The 16,914-nt window shown below is 43.0% G+C and overlaps 1 protein-coding gene across 2 annotated transcripts in view; it reads left to right on the top strand.

Annotated features, from left to right (window-relative positions):
- si:ch211-236d3.4 (protein FAM107B) overlaps positions 1-16,574 on the top strand; it is a 32,519-nt gene extending 15,945 nt beyond the window's left edge. Inside the window, exons 1-4 of one of the 2 annotated variants that reach the window (XM_039797334.1) lie at positions 4,860-5,206; positions 10,313-10,520; positions 11,839-11,998; positions 15,948-16,574. In XM_039797334.1, coding sequence (XP_039653268.1) covers positions 5,164-5,206; positions 10,313-10,520; positions 11,839-11,998; positions 15,948-16,061 — 525 coding nt within the window. In that variant the 5' untranslated portion in view covers positions 4,860-5,163 and the 3' untranslated portion in view covers positions 16,062-16,574. Of the gene's footprint in view, positions 1-4,859; positions 5,207-10,312; positions 10,521-11,838; positions 11,999-15,947 lie in introns of those variants that run through there. The other variant, XM_039797333.1, reaches the window with a different exon arrangement.
- Positions 16,575-16,914: the final 340 nt, after the last annotated feature.

Here is a 16,914-nt window from a genome sequence, read left to right as displayed (position 1 = left end):
AGAGAGCTGATGGTGCAAAGTTTCCTCTGATGATGAGATAAAGAAGTCATGTTTGTTAAAAAAAGAAAAAGAGAAGCTGTTGATACCTCGATTGATGGAGAATTTACTGTAGGCCGTGTTGTCCTCTCTTTACTGTAGGCTTTGTGGAATTTTCTAGTTATCATTATCATCTGACCCAACTCACCACCAGATGGTGAAACACGCGGCCTCAGATCAGATGAAACGATTACAAAATCGATCATCGAGCTTTGGCCTAGAGTGCTCTGAGGTATCCATATGTTGGAACATGGTGTTCATTATAGACAATCCATGACTAGCACATAAGTCTAACAACCGACAACCACTCAGGTTTAGATCAGGGAGGCCGTTCCTCCCAATCACGCCTCTCCATGTGTCTCCATCATTGCCCACGTGCGCATTGAAGTCACCCAGCAGAACTATGGAGTCCCCCACTGGAGCCCCATGCAGGAACACATTCAGGGTCTCCAAGAAGGCTGAATACTCTGAGCTGCTGTTTGGTGCATATGCACAAACAACAGTCAGCGTTCCCCCCCCCCCCACAACCCGCAGGCGTAGGGAGGCGATCCTCTTGGCCACTCCGGGGAAACTCAAACGTAGCGGCGCTCAGCCAGGGGTTTGTGAGGTTTAAACAAGGACCCTTTAAGTATTCAGACTGGCAAGTTACCCCAAAAAAATTATCTGCTGAAATATAGAAGTTTCTGTCGCCATGCAAATAGATATTCTAACATGCTAACTAGGGATGCACCCAATACAGGATTCGGGTTCTGAGTCGGCTGAATATTGGGCTTTTTGACGGGGTTCGGTTTCTGCCAAACCATAGAATTTATTTCCATCGAACCGAACCCTACGCTTGCACTACGCGCGCTACGTTGGTTGACGTAATGACGGCGCCGTTGATTAAGGGAAGGTGTTTTCACGTAAGGGAACTGTTCAATGCAGTAGGCTGTGAGAAAGTGAAAATGGAACTTGCAAGCAGAAAAAGCGCCGCCCGGCAGCACCCCCAGCCAAAAGAAGGCGACCCAAGCGAGTCACATGCCCAACCTGCAATGCCGAAACACCTGCGCATGAAACATCCGAAAGAATACGAACTGTGCATGAAGGAATCCACAGACAGCAGCCAGTTCAGGTACGGCAAAGGAAGGACAGTCACAGCAAAAAAATTGCGTTAACCAGACAGTGCGTCGCTTTTCAGTATTGCACAACTAACATATTGCACAACCCCAATAGCCTATGTATTGCACAAATGACATAAATGACACCCCAATAGCCCACATATTGCACAAATGACACATTTCCACATAGCCCGTATGGTACATTACTTAGGACACAACCCAACCAGTCTACATGTTAGTGTTAAGAAGCTTAATGGACATAGGCACAAATGAGTTTATATCGGTTTAGCCTGCATCTAGGAATCCTGAATCTTCTACCAGACGGTAAAAGCTGAAATTCTGGGTGAAGTATATGAGTTGGGTCGGAAACTATTTTTTGTGCCTGTCTGATAACCGACTGCTCATAAATTGCCTGGGGGGACAGATGGTTTTTGACCCCCATAATCTTCATAGCTGTCTGTACCTGACGGGCGATCTGTGATTTGGACTGTACTGTCAAGTTACCTTACCAGGCTGTGATACCATATCTTAAAATACTCTCTAGTATTGCATGATAGAACAACATCATTTTTTGTTCGACTCAATACACTCTAAGTCTTTGTAGAAAATGCATCCTCTGTTGAAGTCTGTTGAAGAGCAAAGAGTGTTCACGTGGTCCTTCCAGCTAAGTGCATTATCGATATGTACACCAAGGTACTTGTAAGAGCTAACATGGGTAATAGGTAAGTGGTTGATCACTACAGGCCTGGTGTCACCTATGGCCTTTGGGTCAAACACCATCTCCTCAGTTTTGGTCACATTTAGCACAAGATAGTTGTTGTTGCACCACTGGACAAATTCTTCAATTTCCGTATGATACAATGCTGGGCTTTTGTCTTTGTGCATAAGGCCGAGGATTGCTGTATCATCTGAGAATTTAATAATATAATTGTCGGTGTGGAGTCTAGTGCAGTCGTTGGTATACAATGTAAAGAGAACTGGAGAGCTGACACAGCCCTGAGGGGCACCAGTGCTGATTGGCCTGGGCTCCGTGAGAGCATCATTTACTCTGACCTGTTGAGTACGGTTTGTTAAAAAGGAAACGTACCAGTTAAGAATAAATTAGTTAATGTTTGTGTTTCAGTTTCTGAATGAGCATGTGAGGCTGCAGAGTGTTAAAAGCTGAACTAAAGTCAACAAACAAAATGCGTGCATAGGCCTTGGGGTCCTCAAGGTGTTCACTGACCAGATGTGAAATGCTGTTAATAGCATCATCTGTGCCACGCCCCTGCCTATAAGCAAACTGAAAAGGATCTAAAAACACACCAGCATCTTGCTTAAGAAATGTGACCATTATCCTCTCAAAGCATTTCATTACAATGGATGTCAATGCCACAGGCCTGAAATGATTATTCACCTTTGGGCAAGGTTTTTTAGGTACAGGTGTAATTATTGATTTCTTCCACAAGGTGGGTATGGCATGTGAGTCTAGTGATTTTTGAAAAATTGGGCACCATGCCGGTGTAAGCTCCTCTGCACGTCTTTAACAGGAATGCAGATATTCCATCTGGCCCAGTGGCTTTCTTAGTACATAAGTTTTTAAAAAGCAGATCTGAAATATATTTTAGTCCTAAGCCATTTAGGGATTTATAAACCAGCATAAGTATTTTGAAATCAATTCTTTAAGGCACAGGAAGCCAATGTAAAGTCTTCAGAACTGGAGTGATATGATCCACTTTTTTTGTCCTAGTGAAAACTCTGGCTACAGAATTCTGAATCAGCTGCAGCTGTCTAATTAGTTTTTTAGGAAGACCTGTAACGACGCCGTTACAGTAGTCAAGTCTACTAAAGATAAAAGCATGAAGTTTTTCCAAATTCTGCTGAGACATAAGTCCTCTAATTCTTGATATATTCTTAAGATGGTAATAGGCTGATTTTGTTATTGTCTTAATGTGACTGTTAAAATTCAGGTCGGAGTCTATGACAACACCAAGATTTTTTGCTTTGTCTGTTGTTTTTAACAGGGCCATTTGAAGCTGTGCACTGACTTTCAGTTTCTCTTCTTTTGCTCCAAAAACAACCACCTCAGTTTTTTCTTCATTTAATTTAAGAAAATGTTGGCACATCCAGTTGTTGATTTGTTCAATGCAATTAGTCAGTTTTCGTATTGGACTATAGTCCCCTGGCGTTAAAGTTATATAAAGTTGTGTGTCGTCAGCATAGCTATGGTGATTTATCTTGTTGTTTTCCATAATCTGAGCCAATGGAAGCATGTAGATGTTGAACAGGAGAGGTCCCAGAATTGAGCCTTGGGGAACTCCACATGTCATAATTTTACGCTCAGATACATAATCGCCTATAGACAGTCTCTATTCTTTAGATATGATTCAAACCAGTTAAGAACTGATCCAGAAAGGCCAACCCAGTTTTTCAGTCGATCTAGTAGTATGTCATGGTCGACCGTGTCAAATGCCGCACTAAGATCAAGTAACACCAAGACTGAGGTTTTGCCACTATCTATGTTAGAGTGGATGTCATTAAAGACTTTTACAAGAGCCGGCTCAGTGCTGTGGTGTGGTTGGAAACCTGATTGGAAAGCATCAAAACTGTTGTTTACTGACAAAAAAAAGGGTGAGTTGTCGAAAAAACGCTTTTTCAATGATTTTATTAAAAATAGGTTTGATATCGGCCTATAGTTGCTCATTAGTGATGTGTCTAGAGTGTTCTTTTTTAAAAGAGGCTTGATGACTGCAGTTTTTAGGGCCTCTGTGAAAATACCTGTAAGAAGAGATGTGTTTATAATATGTAGGAGATCTGAAGCCAACCTTTTTAAAAACATTTGTTGGTAAAATATCGAGGCAACAGGATGAGGTTTTTAATTGTTGTATAATGTCCTCTAGGTTATTGTGGTTGATCATATGAAATTGTGTCATAATGGAATTTATATTGCTTGGTCTCTGTGACAACACCGGACCTGTGCTTGATACGGACGCATTAACTGTCTGTCTAATTTTCTCAATTTTATCTGTGAAGAAGGAGGCAAATTCGTTACAGGCTTGTGAGTTATTATTGTTTCTAGCAATAATGTCAGTGAAGAAGGACTCCCTTGCAGTCCTTAGTTCAAAGTTATAAGTGTGAAGTCTCTCTTTATAGGACTCATAATGGACCTGGAGATTACTTTTTCGCCATCTACGTTCAGCTTTTCGGCAGTCCCTTTTTTACGGAGTTTATCCTGGAAATGTTCTTCTGTTGATCTAGACTAGAACACAGTGACAGCTTCAACTGATTCTTTAACACTTTTGGTCACATCACAAAACTGGAGGCTATGAACAAACAACCTTTTGTCATGATCCTGGGTTTAGTTTAGTGTCCTGTTTTATTCGTAGTATCATTTCTCCTGTGTCATGTCAAGCTTTGTGTGTTTTCCCCACTGGTTTTCCCGCCTTTGTGATTGTCTGCCCCACTTTTGGTTGTAAGCTGTTTGTCTTTAAGAAATCTTCAAAATCTCCTCGCTGTGGTCCAAGTCCGTACCACCCTCTGACAGTTCTTGTGTTTTAATTCGGAGGATTGAACACTGAGAGTTTTCAGCTTCACACTTCACTTGTTGGCACATCTACACCCCCGTGAAGCTGCCGGCAGCAGCGTGGGAAAACACCGAGAGAGGGTCAGAGAGAGGAGGAGGAGGGAAGAGTGGGAGGATCATGTAACTCTGAGTGTCTGAGTCCGAAGGAGCAGAGGAGCGCTGCTGCTCCTGCAGACAGGTTGCAGCTCCGCTCGGACTCACACACGGAAACAGGATCTGCAGGACAACATGGATCTGGATCAGAGGATCCACTCAGACTCTGATATCTAATCTGGTTTTATTTCTGCGTTTGTTGTTTATTTCAAAACGATTATTTTTATTTATTTTTTTCCAACTTTTTGTCACTTTTTTCAATTTTTTTGTGCTTTTTTCCAAACTTTTTCTGCGTTTGCATTTGGACTGCCGGCACCCCTAAACCCCTTCCCATATTGCCTAAAACGTCTCCCGCTCAGACTGAAACAGGACAACATGGATCTGGATCAGACAGACAGGGAGGGCATGGTGAAGTCCGGTAAGAACCAGAACCAGAACCAGAGGAAGCTCCTTCTTATTCAGACCAGATTCCAGCATTTCTGCTGTGAAAGTATTTAGTTTTCCCCGGGAAGTGAACTCCGCCCCCCATGTTTAATGACCCCCCTCCCCATCCCCCCCGACCTCCTCCCTACATCGCCAGCCATGTTCTTATACAGTGGCCGTCAATTTGGTGCATGGAGTAATTAAAACATTGAAATCATACGAATTACAGAGCTTAACTTTTCGTAGCTTTACTAACATCTGGTTAATGAGAACATTATTCTGTCTCGCCTCTTTTCTGTCTCTCTCTGAAGTGCCTTCAAGTGCGCTCGGACACGTTGAAATCTTAACAAGTTGAGGGAAAACAGGAACTGTGAAGTATAAAGTTCTTGTGCTTTGTTGGGGGGGTTTCAGAACACATCACACAGACGGCCTTGCAGCCAATCACAGGGTACCTTTGTTTGGTCTGAACGTTATTCAGGTGTTGAGTGGAGAAGACACGGGGAGTGTAGGGTGAAGAAGAAGAAGACTGTGTTGGCGTGGACAAAGTGAGCGTAGGGTGAAGAAGAAGAAGGCTGTGTTGGCGTGGACACAGGGAGCATAGGGTGAAGAAGAAGAATAAGAAGAAGAAGGAATCTGTGTTGGCGTGGACACGTGATGTGAGTGGGAGTCTTGGGGAGTTTAGATCTTCTCACTAACCGGATATTGTTACTTTCTCATTTAAAAAAGAATTAAAGAAATTTGAAGTCATACGGGGGGGGGGTGTTTGTAAACAATGATGTCATTCTTGTGGGCGGGGCTTAACTGGTGGCAGGAAAGTGACAGTTGTGGATCTATTGATGTCCCAACTCACTTTAACAGGCCCGGATTGGCCAATCGGGAGCAGCGGTCTGGTTGTTGGTCGCGAGGGCCGGCGTGTAGTCACGGTATACTGGGTTAAAATATATAGTATATAATATAATATAATATCATCACTGATGCTGTCCCCAGGCTGCCTGTACTCAGTCTACACTTCTCTATCATGCAGTCTGGTTATCATGATGTGGCGTATTTGGACTCCTCTGACGACACCTTTCTCAAAAAACAGTCCAACTGTCACCTCCTACACTTCATTCAGTGGTACCCATATGTTCATACTGTTAATACAGTCTATTATGCAATACTTGAGCAAAAAGAAGCTAGAAAAATGGATAACAGAGCAAAGGTGAGAAGACTGAGCTACTTTTTCATTAAAACCAGCGAGAGTGAAACTCCAAATGAAGATGATGAGACAGGTAATCTAATTAGCAGCAGTGCACGATGCTAGTGGTCGCGCAAAACCTGCATTCATGTTTATGAATCAAACTTTATCTTGTAGCTGCTCAGCAGCAGCCAGCGGTGATTTAAGACTCCGGCTCAATGTTGGTGATTCAAGTGAGAGTTTGGGGACTTGTCTGTTAGTGACAGAGGACAAACTAGTACAGGTTCTATGTGTTTGAAACAGGTTTAATATCAGACCAATCAGACAAGGTTGTGTCAGACCGGAGACAAAGCTTTGAAAAAGGTCTGGAAAACAATGGTACAAAAAGAAATGGAAAAAGGGTAGAACAAAACTCTGAAAGTCTCAAAAAACTGATAAAAGTGAATGTGAAAGAGGCATCTATAGTTGGTATCAGATTGAATATTATGGGATGTGAGTTTCTCTCCGACGATACAAGAGTCTTTGCAGCTGCAGGTTTGATTTCAGGAATCAGAGAGAAAAGATTATTATTACTGAGAAACATGATCACACTTCCTCCTGCAGAGAGAGAGAGGTAGACAGGAGAGAGAGACAGGCAGGCAGACAGACAGACGGGAGAGAGAGATGGAGAGACAGACAGAGAGACAGACAGACGGAGAGACAGAGAGAGAGACACAGGTTGTAACCAGATACCAGCACTCAGAGACGTGGATAAACGAGAGGGTTTTAGTCTCTCAGATCGATATGAAACCACATAATATCTCAAAGTCCGTCCACACTTCCTCCTCCTCTGATGCAACTCTCCTGTTGAATAAACTCTGAGAGCTAATCATGCTAAAGGTCGGGGGGGGGGGGCGGAGAGTGTTTCCTCCACTGAAACTTTGAGTCATTTCCCCCTAATTGTGTCTCTGTGGTTGAACCATCACAGCTCTGAAAACTCTCTCTCAAACTATTTACTACTACTTTATTATTGGTTGTTTTGTTGTTTATTTTAGCTTCATTGTGTTTTCTCCTTCTTGTATCCGTTGTGTTACTTAAAGCCCATGTTGCAAGTTTAATTTTCCAACGAATTTGTGGTAATTGCTTGTTGGTAATAAACATTTAAACTGGTATTCATGTATTTGATGTTGTTAGGTATCACAAAACAGAATATAACACGAAAAAGTAGGTACTATTTTACAGCGGTTTGTCTTTCCCCCACAATGCATTGCATGACGTCACGTTGGGGAGACGACCATTGACATATGGAGACGACAGGCGAAAGCCCCGTCTCGGGTCACTGTCCATGTCAGGGTTTCTGCCGCTGGTCTGGCAAAATATGGCTTTTGGTCTCGACCGAGTCAATGTGTCTTTATTATGTGTATAATAATATTGGGGGGGAAGTGAAAGGCAGCTTGGACGGGGATACTATTCGGCTTTTCACAAGTTTAAACAGCTAGCTAACGATACGCCGACGTTTGCTAACGTTAGCGCAACAGCGTTAGCTTAGACTGCTAGTTAAATACCGGTATTACAACTGCCTTCGGAGCTGCGTCCACGTTTGTCAACACAAACTCCTACGAAATAGGTGTTTTTTTGTAAAATTACACACAAAGCTAACTGGCTATAGTTAGCCTGTACGTATGCTAGCGGGATTAGCTAACGTTGCGTAGCCAGCCAGCAACTTCGGCAATCGGCAGTAGTTTCGGGGAGCTAACCGCGACAGTATGTTGCCCACAATCAACCTCTGCTGTTAAAAGCAGTCAATCTGCAGTGATGTTTTGAAATGGAGACACATGGATGTGTTAGCTGTCGAGGTTAGCTCGCCGAAGCTGCTTGGCTGGCTATGTAACGTTAGCTAATGTCCGCGTGCATGCGTACAGGCTAACTATAGCCAGTTAGCTTTGTGTGTAACTAACTAACTAACTAACAAAAACCATCTGAGGTAGTGAAGTGATTAAACGTTTCATTCAATAAAGTTATGGTACAAAGGAGCACTAACCGCCACAAGTCTTATGTTGACAACGTGGACGCGATATAGGAAACTCAGAAGGCAGTTGTAATATTTACCTAGCCGGCTAGGCTAATGCTGTTGCGCTAACGTTAGTGAAGCATCGGCGTAGCGTTAGCTAGCTGTCTAAACTTGTGAAAAGCTGAACAGCATCCCCGTCCAAGTAATAAATAAACACCAGGCAAATATGTTGTTACTGGAGCTAGTAGGCTAACATCAAAACGTGAGATATCTGATCAATATGTGTTTACAACCATCGGGGGATTTCACAGGTGGGACTGGCTAGTTAGCACATAGCTAGCATGATGCCTTGTATTTTCTAGATCTAGATAAGTTTACCGGTACTTATCTGAACTAACGACATGATCACTGTCACTAGATATAAATAAAACATTGACTTTCACTCGGTGCTATTCACTGACAGTAAAAAACCCTCTTCCTCATCCCAGTCAGTCACCATAGTTACAGTACTAGGCTGATACACGTCTCCCCAACGCGTACGCGTCATCACCAATGCGGGAAAAAACCCACTAATACCAAAAACGACAAAAACCTGACAAAAACTGGCCTTTAACACTATTTGGAGACATTTTTAACAATGATATACATATATTGAGTGCTATATGTACCTATTAATCAACAGTGGTGGTTAACTTGCAACATGGGCTTTAACCTCTGCTACATTATTGGCTCTTCAAGATCTTCAAAAAATATGAATTTCAACTGAATTATGCAAACTGGGAAGGTTTCTATTTCCTCACTTGGAGAGAAAAAGAGACCCAGTGCCGTTCCCCTGGACGTGATGCTCTGGAGTCTGAATAAATCTCTGCAGCAGCTTCAACATGTGGAGGAAAAGGCCATCAGCAACATCTGTCCACAGACTGCATCAGAGCTTGTATGATTTTTGTGAAATGTGAAGCAGCGGTGGACGCTGGGCTCTGGTTTCACTGGAGAAAGAGGTCATTGTGTGAAGTGAACTGTATGACATCTGATCTCTGTCTCCCAGAATATCTAAGGACTCGGATCAGATGTTAATCGGTCCTTTCTTCTGGCAGACAAACACGGACGATGGACACAGAGAGACAGAGACTGAGACGTTGTAGTTCAGACTGAAACCTGAAAACACTCACAGTTTCGGACTAATGTTCAGCATCAGTCAGCGTCCACTAAAAGTTCTGTTGTTGCTGCTGACAGACTCAGATTATTATTCTAAGTGTCTGACAACATTATGGGATGGATCCCTACAGAGATAGACCTTTTAGTTAAAGAGTAAGATCCTTTTAGTTTAACATGAAACAGCCCCGAAATCACCATCACCAAACTCCACCAGACTCCATGTAAATAATCAGGACTTTTAGCGTGTATAGGGCCAGCATATTTCCACCAGACTCCATGTAAATAATCAGGACTTTTAGTGTGTATAGAGCCAGCATATCTCCACCAGACTCCATGTAAATAAACATGACTTTTAGCGTGTATAGAGCCAGCATATCTCCACCAGACTCCATGTAAATAATCAGGACTTTTAGCGTGTATAGAGCCAGCATATTTCCACATGTAAATGGGTGAATTAAGGGTTTATTTCAACCAAACCAGAGTGGTGATTGTTGGAACAGTGGAAAGATGAACCAAGACGGCTTTTGGTAGTTTGATTTAGTTTCTGTCCACTTTGAATGAAGTGTGTTTTACGATGATAAAAGTAGTGATTATTTACATGGAGTTTGGTGATGGTGATTTCAGGGCTGTTTAATGTTAAACTGAAAGGATCTTATTCTTTAACTTTGAGACTTTTAATCCATTTAATCTGAGTGTCTGTCTGTGTGTGTCTGTGTCTCCTTGTGTCCTGTGTCCTTCTGTGCTTGTGTCCTTCTGGGCTTGTGTCCTTGTATCCTCAGCCTCTGCATATGCAGACCTGCAGCAGCACCGGTCTGAGGGCGGCGTCCACAGGAAAGCGTCCCCGGCGACCTGCTCCGTCCCGCAGCTGGGCTACCTGCAGGAAGACGAGGACGATGACATCATCAAACCCAAAAAGCTGGTGAACCCGGTGAAAGCTTCCAAGAGTCACCAGGAGCTGCACCGGGAGCTGATGACCAGCTGCAAACGGTAACGTGGGTCTGTTTGTGAGTGTGTGTGTGTCTGTTTGTGAGTGTGTGTGTGTCTGCTGTGTGTGTGTGTGTGTGTGTGTGTTTGTGTCCGTGTGTGCCTGTGTGCGTGTGTCTCTGGGCGTCCTCCAACTTCACTTTCCCTCCTGAATGATAAAAGCGCAGAGAGAAAAAAATCAAAGAAAGAAAGTAAGAAAGAGAGAAAGCTGACCTGTGAGGGTGAACTTTCCCAGCATCCTCAGCTGCAGGCCTGCGAGGTGGGCGGCTGTTGCTTAGCAACGTCTGCTCGTGTCTCACGCCGAGAGGACGGCAGGAAGTAATGATGGAAAACCGTGCTATCTGATTGGTCACCATGTGTTAGCGTGTTTTCATCAGGAGATTAAAGTGGTTATAAAATGAAGCCCTACAGAATCTATTTACTGCAGCAGACAGTTTGTCCTGATGCTCCTGGCCTGGCCCGGAATATAAATGCTAGGGGCGCTGGCAGTCCAAATGAGTAGTGAAAAGTTAATGTTTCTTTCTTTCTTTCTTCTTTTTTTTCTTTCTTTTTCTCTCCCCTTTTATCATCCCGAAGGAAAAGTTAATCTGGAGGACGCCCATAGAGAGAGAGAGAGACACACACTCAAACACACACACACACACACACACACACACACACACACACACACACACACACACACACACACACACACACACACACACACACACACACACAGAAGGTGAAATAACTCTAACTTTAGCCACCGCTAAATTCTAATGAGATGCTCACTATCAAAAAGTTGACCGACATTGGGTCTCATGAAGGATTATCTTAATTTCTGTTAAAGAAAGAAGACGTAGGCAGAATATCTCACCATAAACAGGGTTCAGAGTCAGCACATCCAGTAATACCCTGCCCTCTGCTGGAGGAAACACTCAAACACACCTTCTAGTCTTGTCCAGACTATCTGGATTCCTGGATGGGAGAAAAACGTGCTCTGGTTTATTGGCATTTCTTTAAACCAATCACAATCGTCCTGGGCGGTGCTAAGCTCCGGATGGAGCCACGATGCCTCTGCTAAATAGTCTCAGGAAGGAACTTGTTTTGGTGGAACATGTGGACGTTCAAAATTAGTTTTAGTCGTGCAACAGAAAACTCAGATTGGACAGATAGTCTAGCTAGCTGTCTGGATTTACCCTGCAGAGATCTGAGGAGCAGTTAACCATAGTCCTCACAAATCAGCCGGAGGTTAGAACCCCAACACACAGTCTACATGAAACCTATTATAATGTTTATAAATGTAATACTGTGTGTGTGTGTGTGTGTGTGTGTGTTTCAGAGGTGGTGGAAGCGTGGAGATGAAGCCGGAGCTGCAGAGAGTTCTGGAGTCGAGGAAAAGAGATCAGCTGATCAAACAGAGGAAACAGGAAGAGGAAGCTCGCAGGAAGATTTCTCCTCTGGAGGCCGAGCTGCAGAAGAGACACCAGAAACTGGACGAGGTAGCCCCCCCTCTCTCTCACACACACACACACACACACACACACACACACACACACACACACACACACACACACACACACACACCTAAACTTAACTAGTCGTTTTTTGCCTGAACTTAATGAGACAGACTCTCCACATTTTGTGGCCTAAATTCAATCAGAATCAGAAGAGTTATTGTCATTGTGCAAAATGAACAATGAAATTCTTAGCAGCAGTTCACCCAGTATTATAAATCTAAATCTAAAAGACAAGAAATAAATAGTATAACAACAAACTAGAAAATTCCGGAAGAAATTTTGACAGTGTGCCTACTACTTGATGCACATCCGAATAACAATAGCTAAGTAGATACATAGGTCACACTGTCAAAGAGAGAGAGAGAGAGAGAGAGAGAGAGAGAGAGAGAGAGAGAGAGAGAGGATACAAATATGAATAGGAGCCTGATGGATTTAGGATGCTTAAAGTACGGATTATTTACATGCAGTCTGGTGGGTTTAGGATGCTTAAAGTACTGATTATTTACATGGAGTCTGGTGGGTTTAGGATGCTTAAATTACTTTATTATTTAAATGGAGTCTTGTGGGTTCAGGATGCTTAAAGTACTGATTATTTACATGGAGTCTGGTGGGTTCAGGATGCTTAAAGTACTGTTTACTTACATGGGTTATAGAGACGCGAGCCTTAGCAATACAATATATATATATATATAAATTGTAATACCCCAGTTTTGCTTAAATTTTAAATACATACATTGTTGTTTTAACGGTGAAGTCTTAAGTGACTTAACCTTTTAGAGATATACCTTTTTAAAATATATTTAAGACCTTTCTGTTTACCAGAAACGGCTATGAAGTAGCTAGCGCTAAACCCACCAGACTCCATTTAAGAAAACAGTACTTTTAGCGTGTGTGTGTGTGTGTGTGTGTGTGTGTGAGAGAGAGAGAATGTGTGTGTGTGTGTGTGTGAGAATGTGTGTGTGTGTGTGTGTGTGTGTTAAAGTACTATATAACATAACTACATAATGAGAGTGTGTGTGTGTGTGTGTGTGTTAAAGTACTACATAACCCACAATCCTAAGCGTAACTACATTTCTAATTGGTGGTGTGTGTGTGTGTGTGTGTGTGTGTGTGAGAGAGAGCATGTGTGTGTGTGTGTGTGTGTGTGTGTGTGTGTGTGTGTGTGTGTGTGTGTGAGAGAGAATGTGTGTGAGAGTGTGTGTGTGTGTGTGTTAAAGTACTATACTACCCACAATCCAAAGCATAACAGCAATGTCTCTGATTGGTGGAGATCATGGTTATCAAGCAAATGTCTAGGGAATAGTTTCTATCGTCAGTTTGTATGTAAAGATCCAAAAGTTTAGGTCCGGTGGATTCCATAGTTACATGTCTGCGACCGCTACAAAATTTCCTACATTTTGACCAACTATGATGTATGAAGAGTGAAAACTGAAGGGGAGACAACAATTTGTTTGGAAAACTTTCAAAGAATCATAATGCAGCTTCACCCCTCTAGCTCTGAACATTCTGTCCCCATACACACAGACATTGGAAAATCTCAACCGGTCTGAAAACGTACTGCAGCTCCTTTTTTTCAGAGTTTCTATCGGCAGTTGGTTTGAAAATAACAAAAAGTTTAGGTCTGGTGGATTTCATAGTCACATGTCTGCAACCGGGACAAGATTTCCTACATTTTGACCAACTATGATGTATGTTGAGTGAAAACTGTACGGGAGAGAGCAATTTGTTTGGAAAAAATTTCGGAGAATCGTACTGCAGCTCCATTGTTTCTATCGGCAGTTGGTTTGAGTAGAGCCAAATGTTTACGTCTGGTTGATTCCATAGTTACATGTCTGCGACTGGCACAAGATTTCCTACATTTTGACCAACTATGATGTATGAAGAGTGAAAACTGTAGGAGGGAGAGCAATTTGTTTGGAAAAATTTCAGACAATCGTACTGCAGCTCCCCACTCTGACTCCCACTCTAACTCTCAACATTCCGGCCCCATACACACACATTGGAAAATCTGAAACGGTCTGAAAAGAGGACGATACGTAAACTGTGATTTCGTAGAGACCGTGCTTGATATCCGAATGCCCATTCAGCCCAATAAAGGCCAAAATCTTGTCTTCGGTTTAAGTATGGCGATACAGCATGGTCCCAAAGACGGGTTGTTTTGAGCGATGTTAAGCGATTTGCCGACGATTTCCCATTAAAGTCTGTGGGAAATTTTGCGCCGTTTTTTGCCGATTTCGTGAAAACCGTACGGCAAATCTCTTAGAAAACATATAGCACACCATTCCCGAGCGTTACACACGTTTTGATGTATTTTGTGTGCGCGTGTTGGCAACGCTTTGTGAGCCTTAGCGGGACAAAAATGTGGCTGAAGATGAAGAATAATAAGTATGAGAAACAATGGTCATTGTGCCGATGTGCTGCTATTGCAGCACATCGGCACGCTGAATTAGAAAGAAATATACACACAAAATTATATATACACAGAATTAGAAAAAAATATATACACAAAAATAGAAAGAAATATACACAGTAAAAGTACTGATTATTGCACATGGTCCTGTGTGTGTGTGTGTGTGTGTGTGCAGGGAGGCGGGGTGCTAGTGAGTGTGTTCAGTGTGGTGATGGCTTGTGGAGAGAAACTGTTCCTGAGTCTGTGTGTCCTGGTCCTGATTGACCTGTAGCGCCTGTCAGAGGGCAGCAGGTCAAACGGGGGTAGGCTGGATGGGAGCAGTCTGTGATGATGGCCTTAGCTCTGCTGAGGCAGCGGGATGAATGGATGTCCTTAAGGGAGGGGAGGGGACAGCCGATGAGCCTCTGTGCGGTGTTGACCACTTTTTATCTTTATTTAAAAGGGACAAGGCACATTAATCAACATGAGTACAGAGTCCAACATGTAAATATGCCAGATTTAGCCATATAGGCTAATTTTCTTCTGCAGTCCCTAGCAGGTTGTTGGCTTAAAAACAATGGATACACTACAACAATACAACAAATACACATAAATGAAAAAAGCCAGGCATAGACAAATAAAATGAAACAAACTCTATTCCAGATCAAGACAACTGGCAGGTTGATGGCATGAGAAAAACATAACACAAGTATATCAAACACAGTAGACACAGGTACAAGTGCATAGACACACAAAATAGAACACATCAGCAACACATAAGCATACACAGAGACACTACTATACGATCTATCTATCAATCTATCTACTATACGATAAGGACAAACACATTATTCTGTATTATGGCAGCATATTTGATTAGTTATTAACCAATGTTGTATGGATTTGGAGAAGGATTTGATAGATGTGATGTTCCGTAGTTCTGTGGGTATGATATTCCATGTATGGGCTGCTCGAAAGGAAACAGCTGACTGTCCAAAACTACTTTTTCTACATGGGATTTTACAATCCCCTCTTGTAGATGCTCTGGTGGATGAGTTTAGATTTTGTTGGATGAATTTATTGAGCCGAGAGGGAGGGGGCATAATGTGGTCCGTCCTGTCTGTGTCCAACTGGTAAGACAATAATTCATATGTGAGAAGATCATAGCATTAATGTATAACTCTGAGGCCTCTGTAGTTAAATTATTCCTAATGTGTCTGAAATTTGCCAAGTTGAATTTGATTCTGTTTATGACCTTTTTCACCTGTGTTTAAAATGAAAGATGTGAATATTTGACCATTACTTGGACCACTGGAAGTCTTTTCACTCTCTGGAGCTTCTTAAAGGCTGCCTCCAGTCCTCCAGTCCTTCTTCCCATGGAATGGTCAGTTGGGCCATAATGTCCGTCCTGGTAGAGGTGGACCGGAGCCCGATATCTGGCCGTAGGGAGGTTGTGGTGATCTCTTTCAGAGACTTCAACTGGCGGTCAAGGTTGGCTCTCATATCCCCCCTCTCTCTTTCGGCCCTCTCTGTGTCTCTCAGTTGGACAAAGAGCAGCAGAAGCAGCGGGAGGAAAACCTGAAAGCTCCGGAGTTCGTCAAAGTGAAGAAGAACCTTCGCCGGACGTCGTTTCCTAAAGAGGAGAAGGAGGTGTAGAGAGGAGATGAGGTTACACTCTGAGGACACTTCAGAGGAAACACCTGCAGGACATTACGGGATGGGTTCCCTGACTCTGGACTACTTCCTGCGTAACTGCACAATCTAAAATAAATTAAAAAGGTAGTTATTTAAAACTCACTGAATCAAAGCAAAGATTTTGTGTTTCCACTCTGAGAAAACTGTGACGTCTCTCAGGAGACTCATTCAGAGGAAACACACCCGCGGGATATTATGGGATGGATTACCTGACTCTGGATGAAACGTTATCTTCTGTGTCCAAAGTGCCGTCACGATACTCAAGTTCACATTTCACAACGACGGGTCAAATTCCCGGAAATGTTCTTAACGCGGCCCTTTTACCCAGAATGCATTGGTTGGTAAGTTGTCAGTCTATATCAACGACGTTCCACTTCCAGGATTGTTCCGGTGCCACCGGATGTCCGTCCCCTTCCTCTGTCTTTGTGTTGGCGTTCTAACCTCTGGTGGATTTGTGAGGACTATGGTTAACTGCTCCTCAGATCTCTGCAGGGTAAATCCAGACAGCTAGCTAGACTATCTGTCCAATCTGAGTTTTGTGTTGGACGACTAAAACTACTTTTGAACGTCCACATGTTCCACCAAAACAAGTTCCTTCCTGAGACTATTTAGCAGAGGCACCGTGGCTCCGTCCGGAGCTTAGCACCGCCCAGGACGATTGTGATTGGTTTAAAGAAATGCCAATAAACCAGAGCACGTTTTTCTCCCATCCAGGAATGCTGTGTGGACTAGACAGACCTTCCTCCGCAGTGCTGTGGAGGAAGGTCTGACTATGTGAGAAAGAGAAATATTATCTCGATGATTCCCCTCGCTT

The sequence above is a fragment of the Perca fluviatilis genome, chromosome 4 (genome assembly GCF_010015445.1).
Source record: "Perca fluviatilis chromosome 4, GENO_Pfluv_1.0, whole genome shotgun sequence".
Taxonomy (NCBI): Eukaryota; Metazoa; Chordata; class Actinopteri; order Perciformes; family Percidae; genus Perca; species Perca fluviatilis.
The sequence above is the reverse complement of the archived record's forward strand: the minus strand, read 5'-3'. Positions and strand labels throughout refer to the sequence as shown.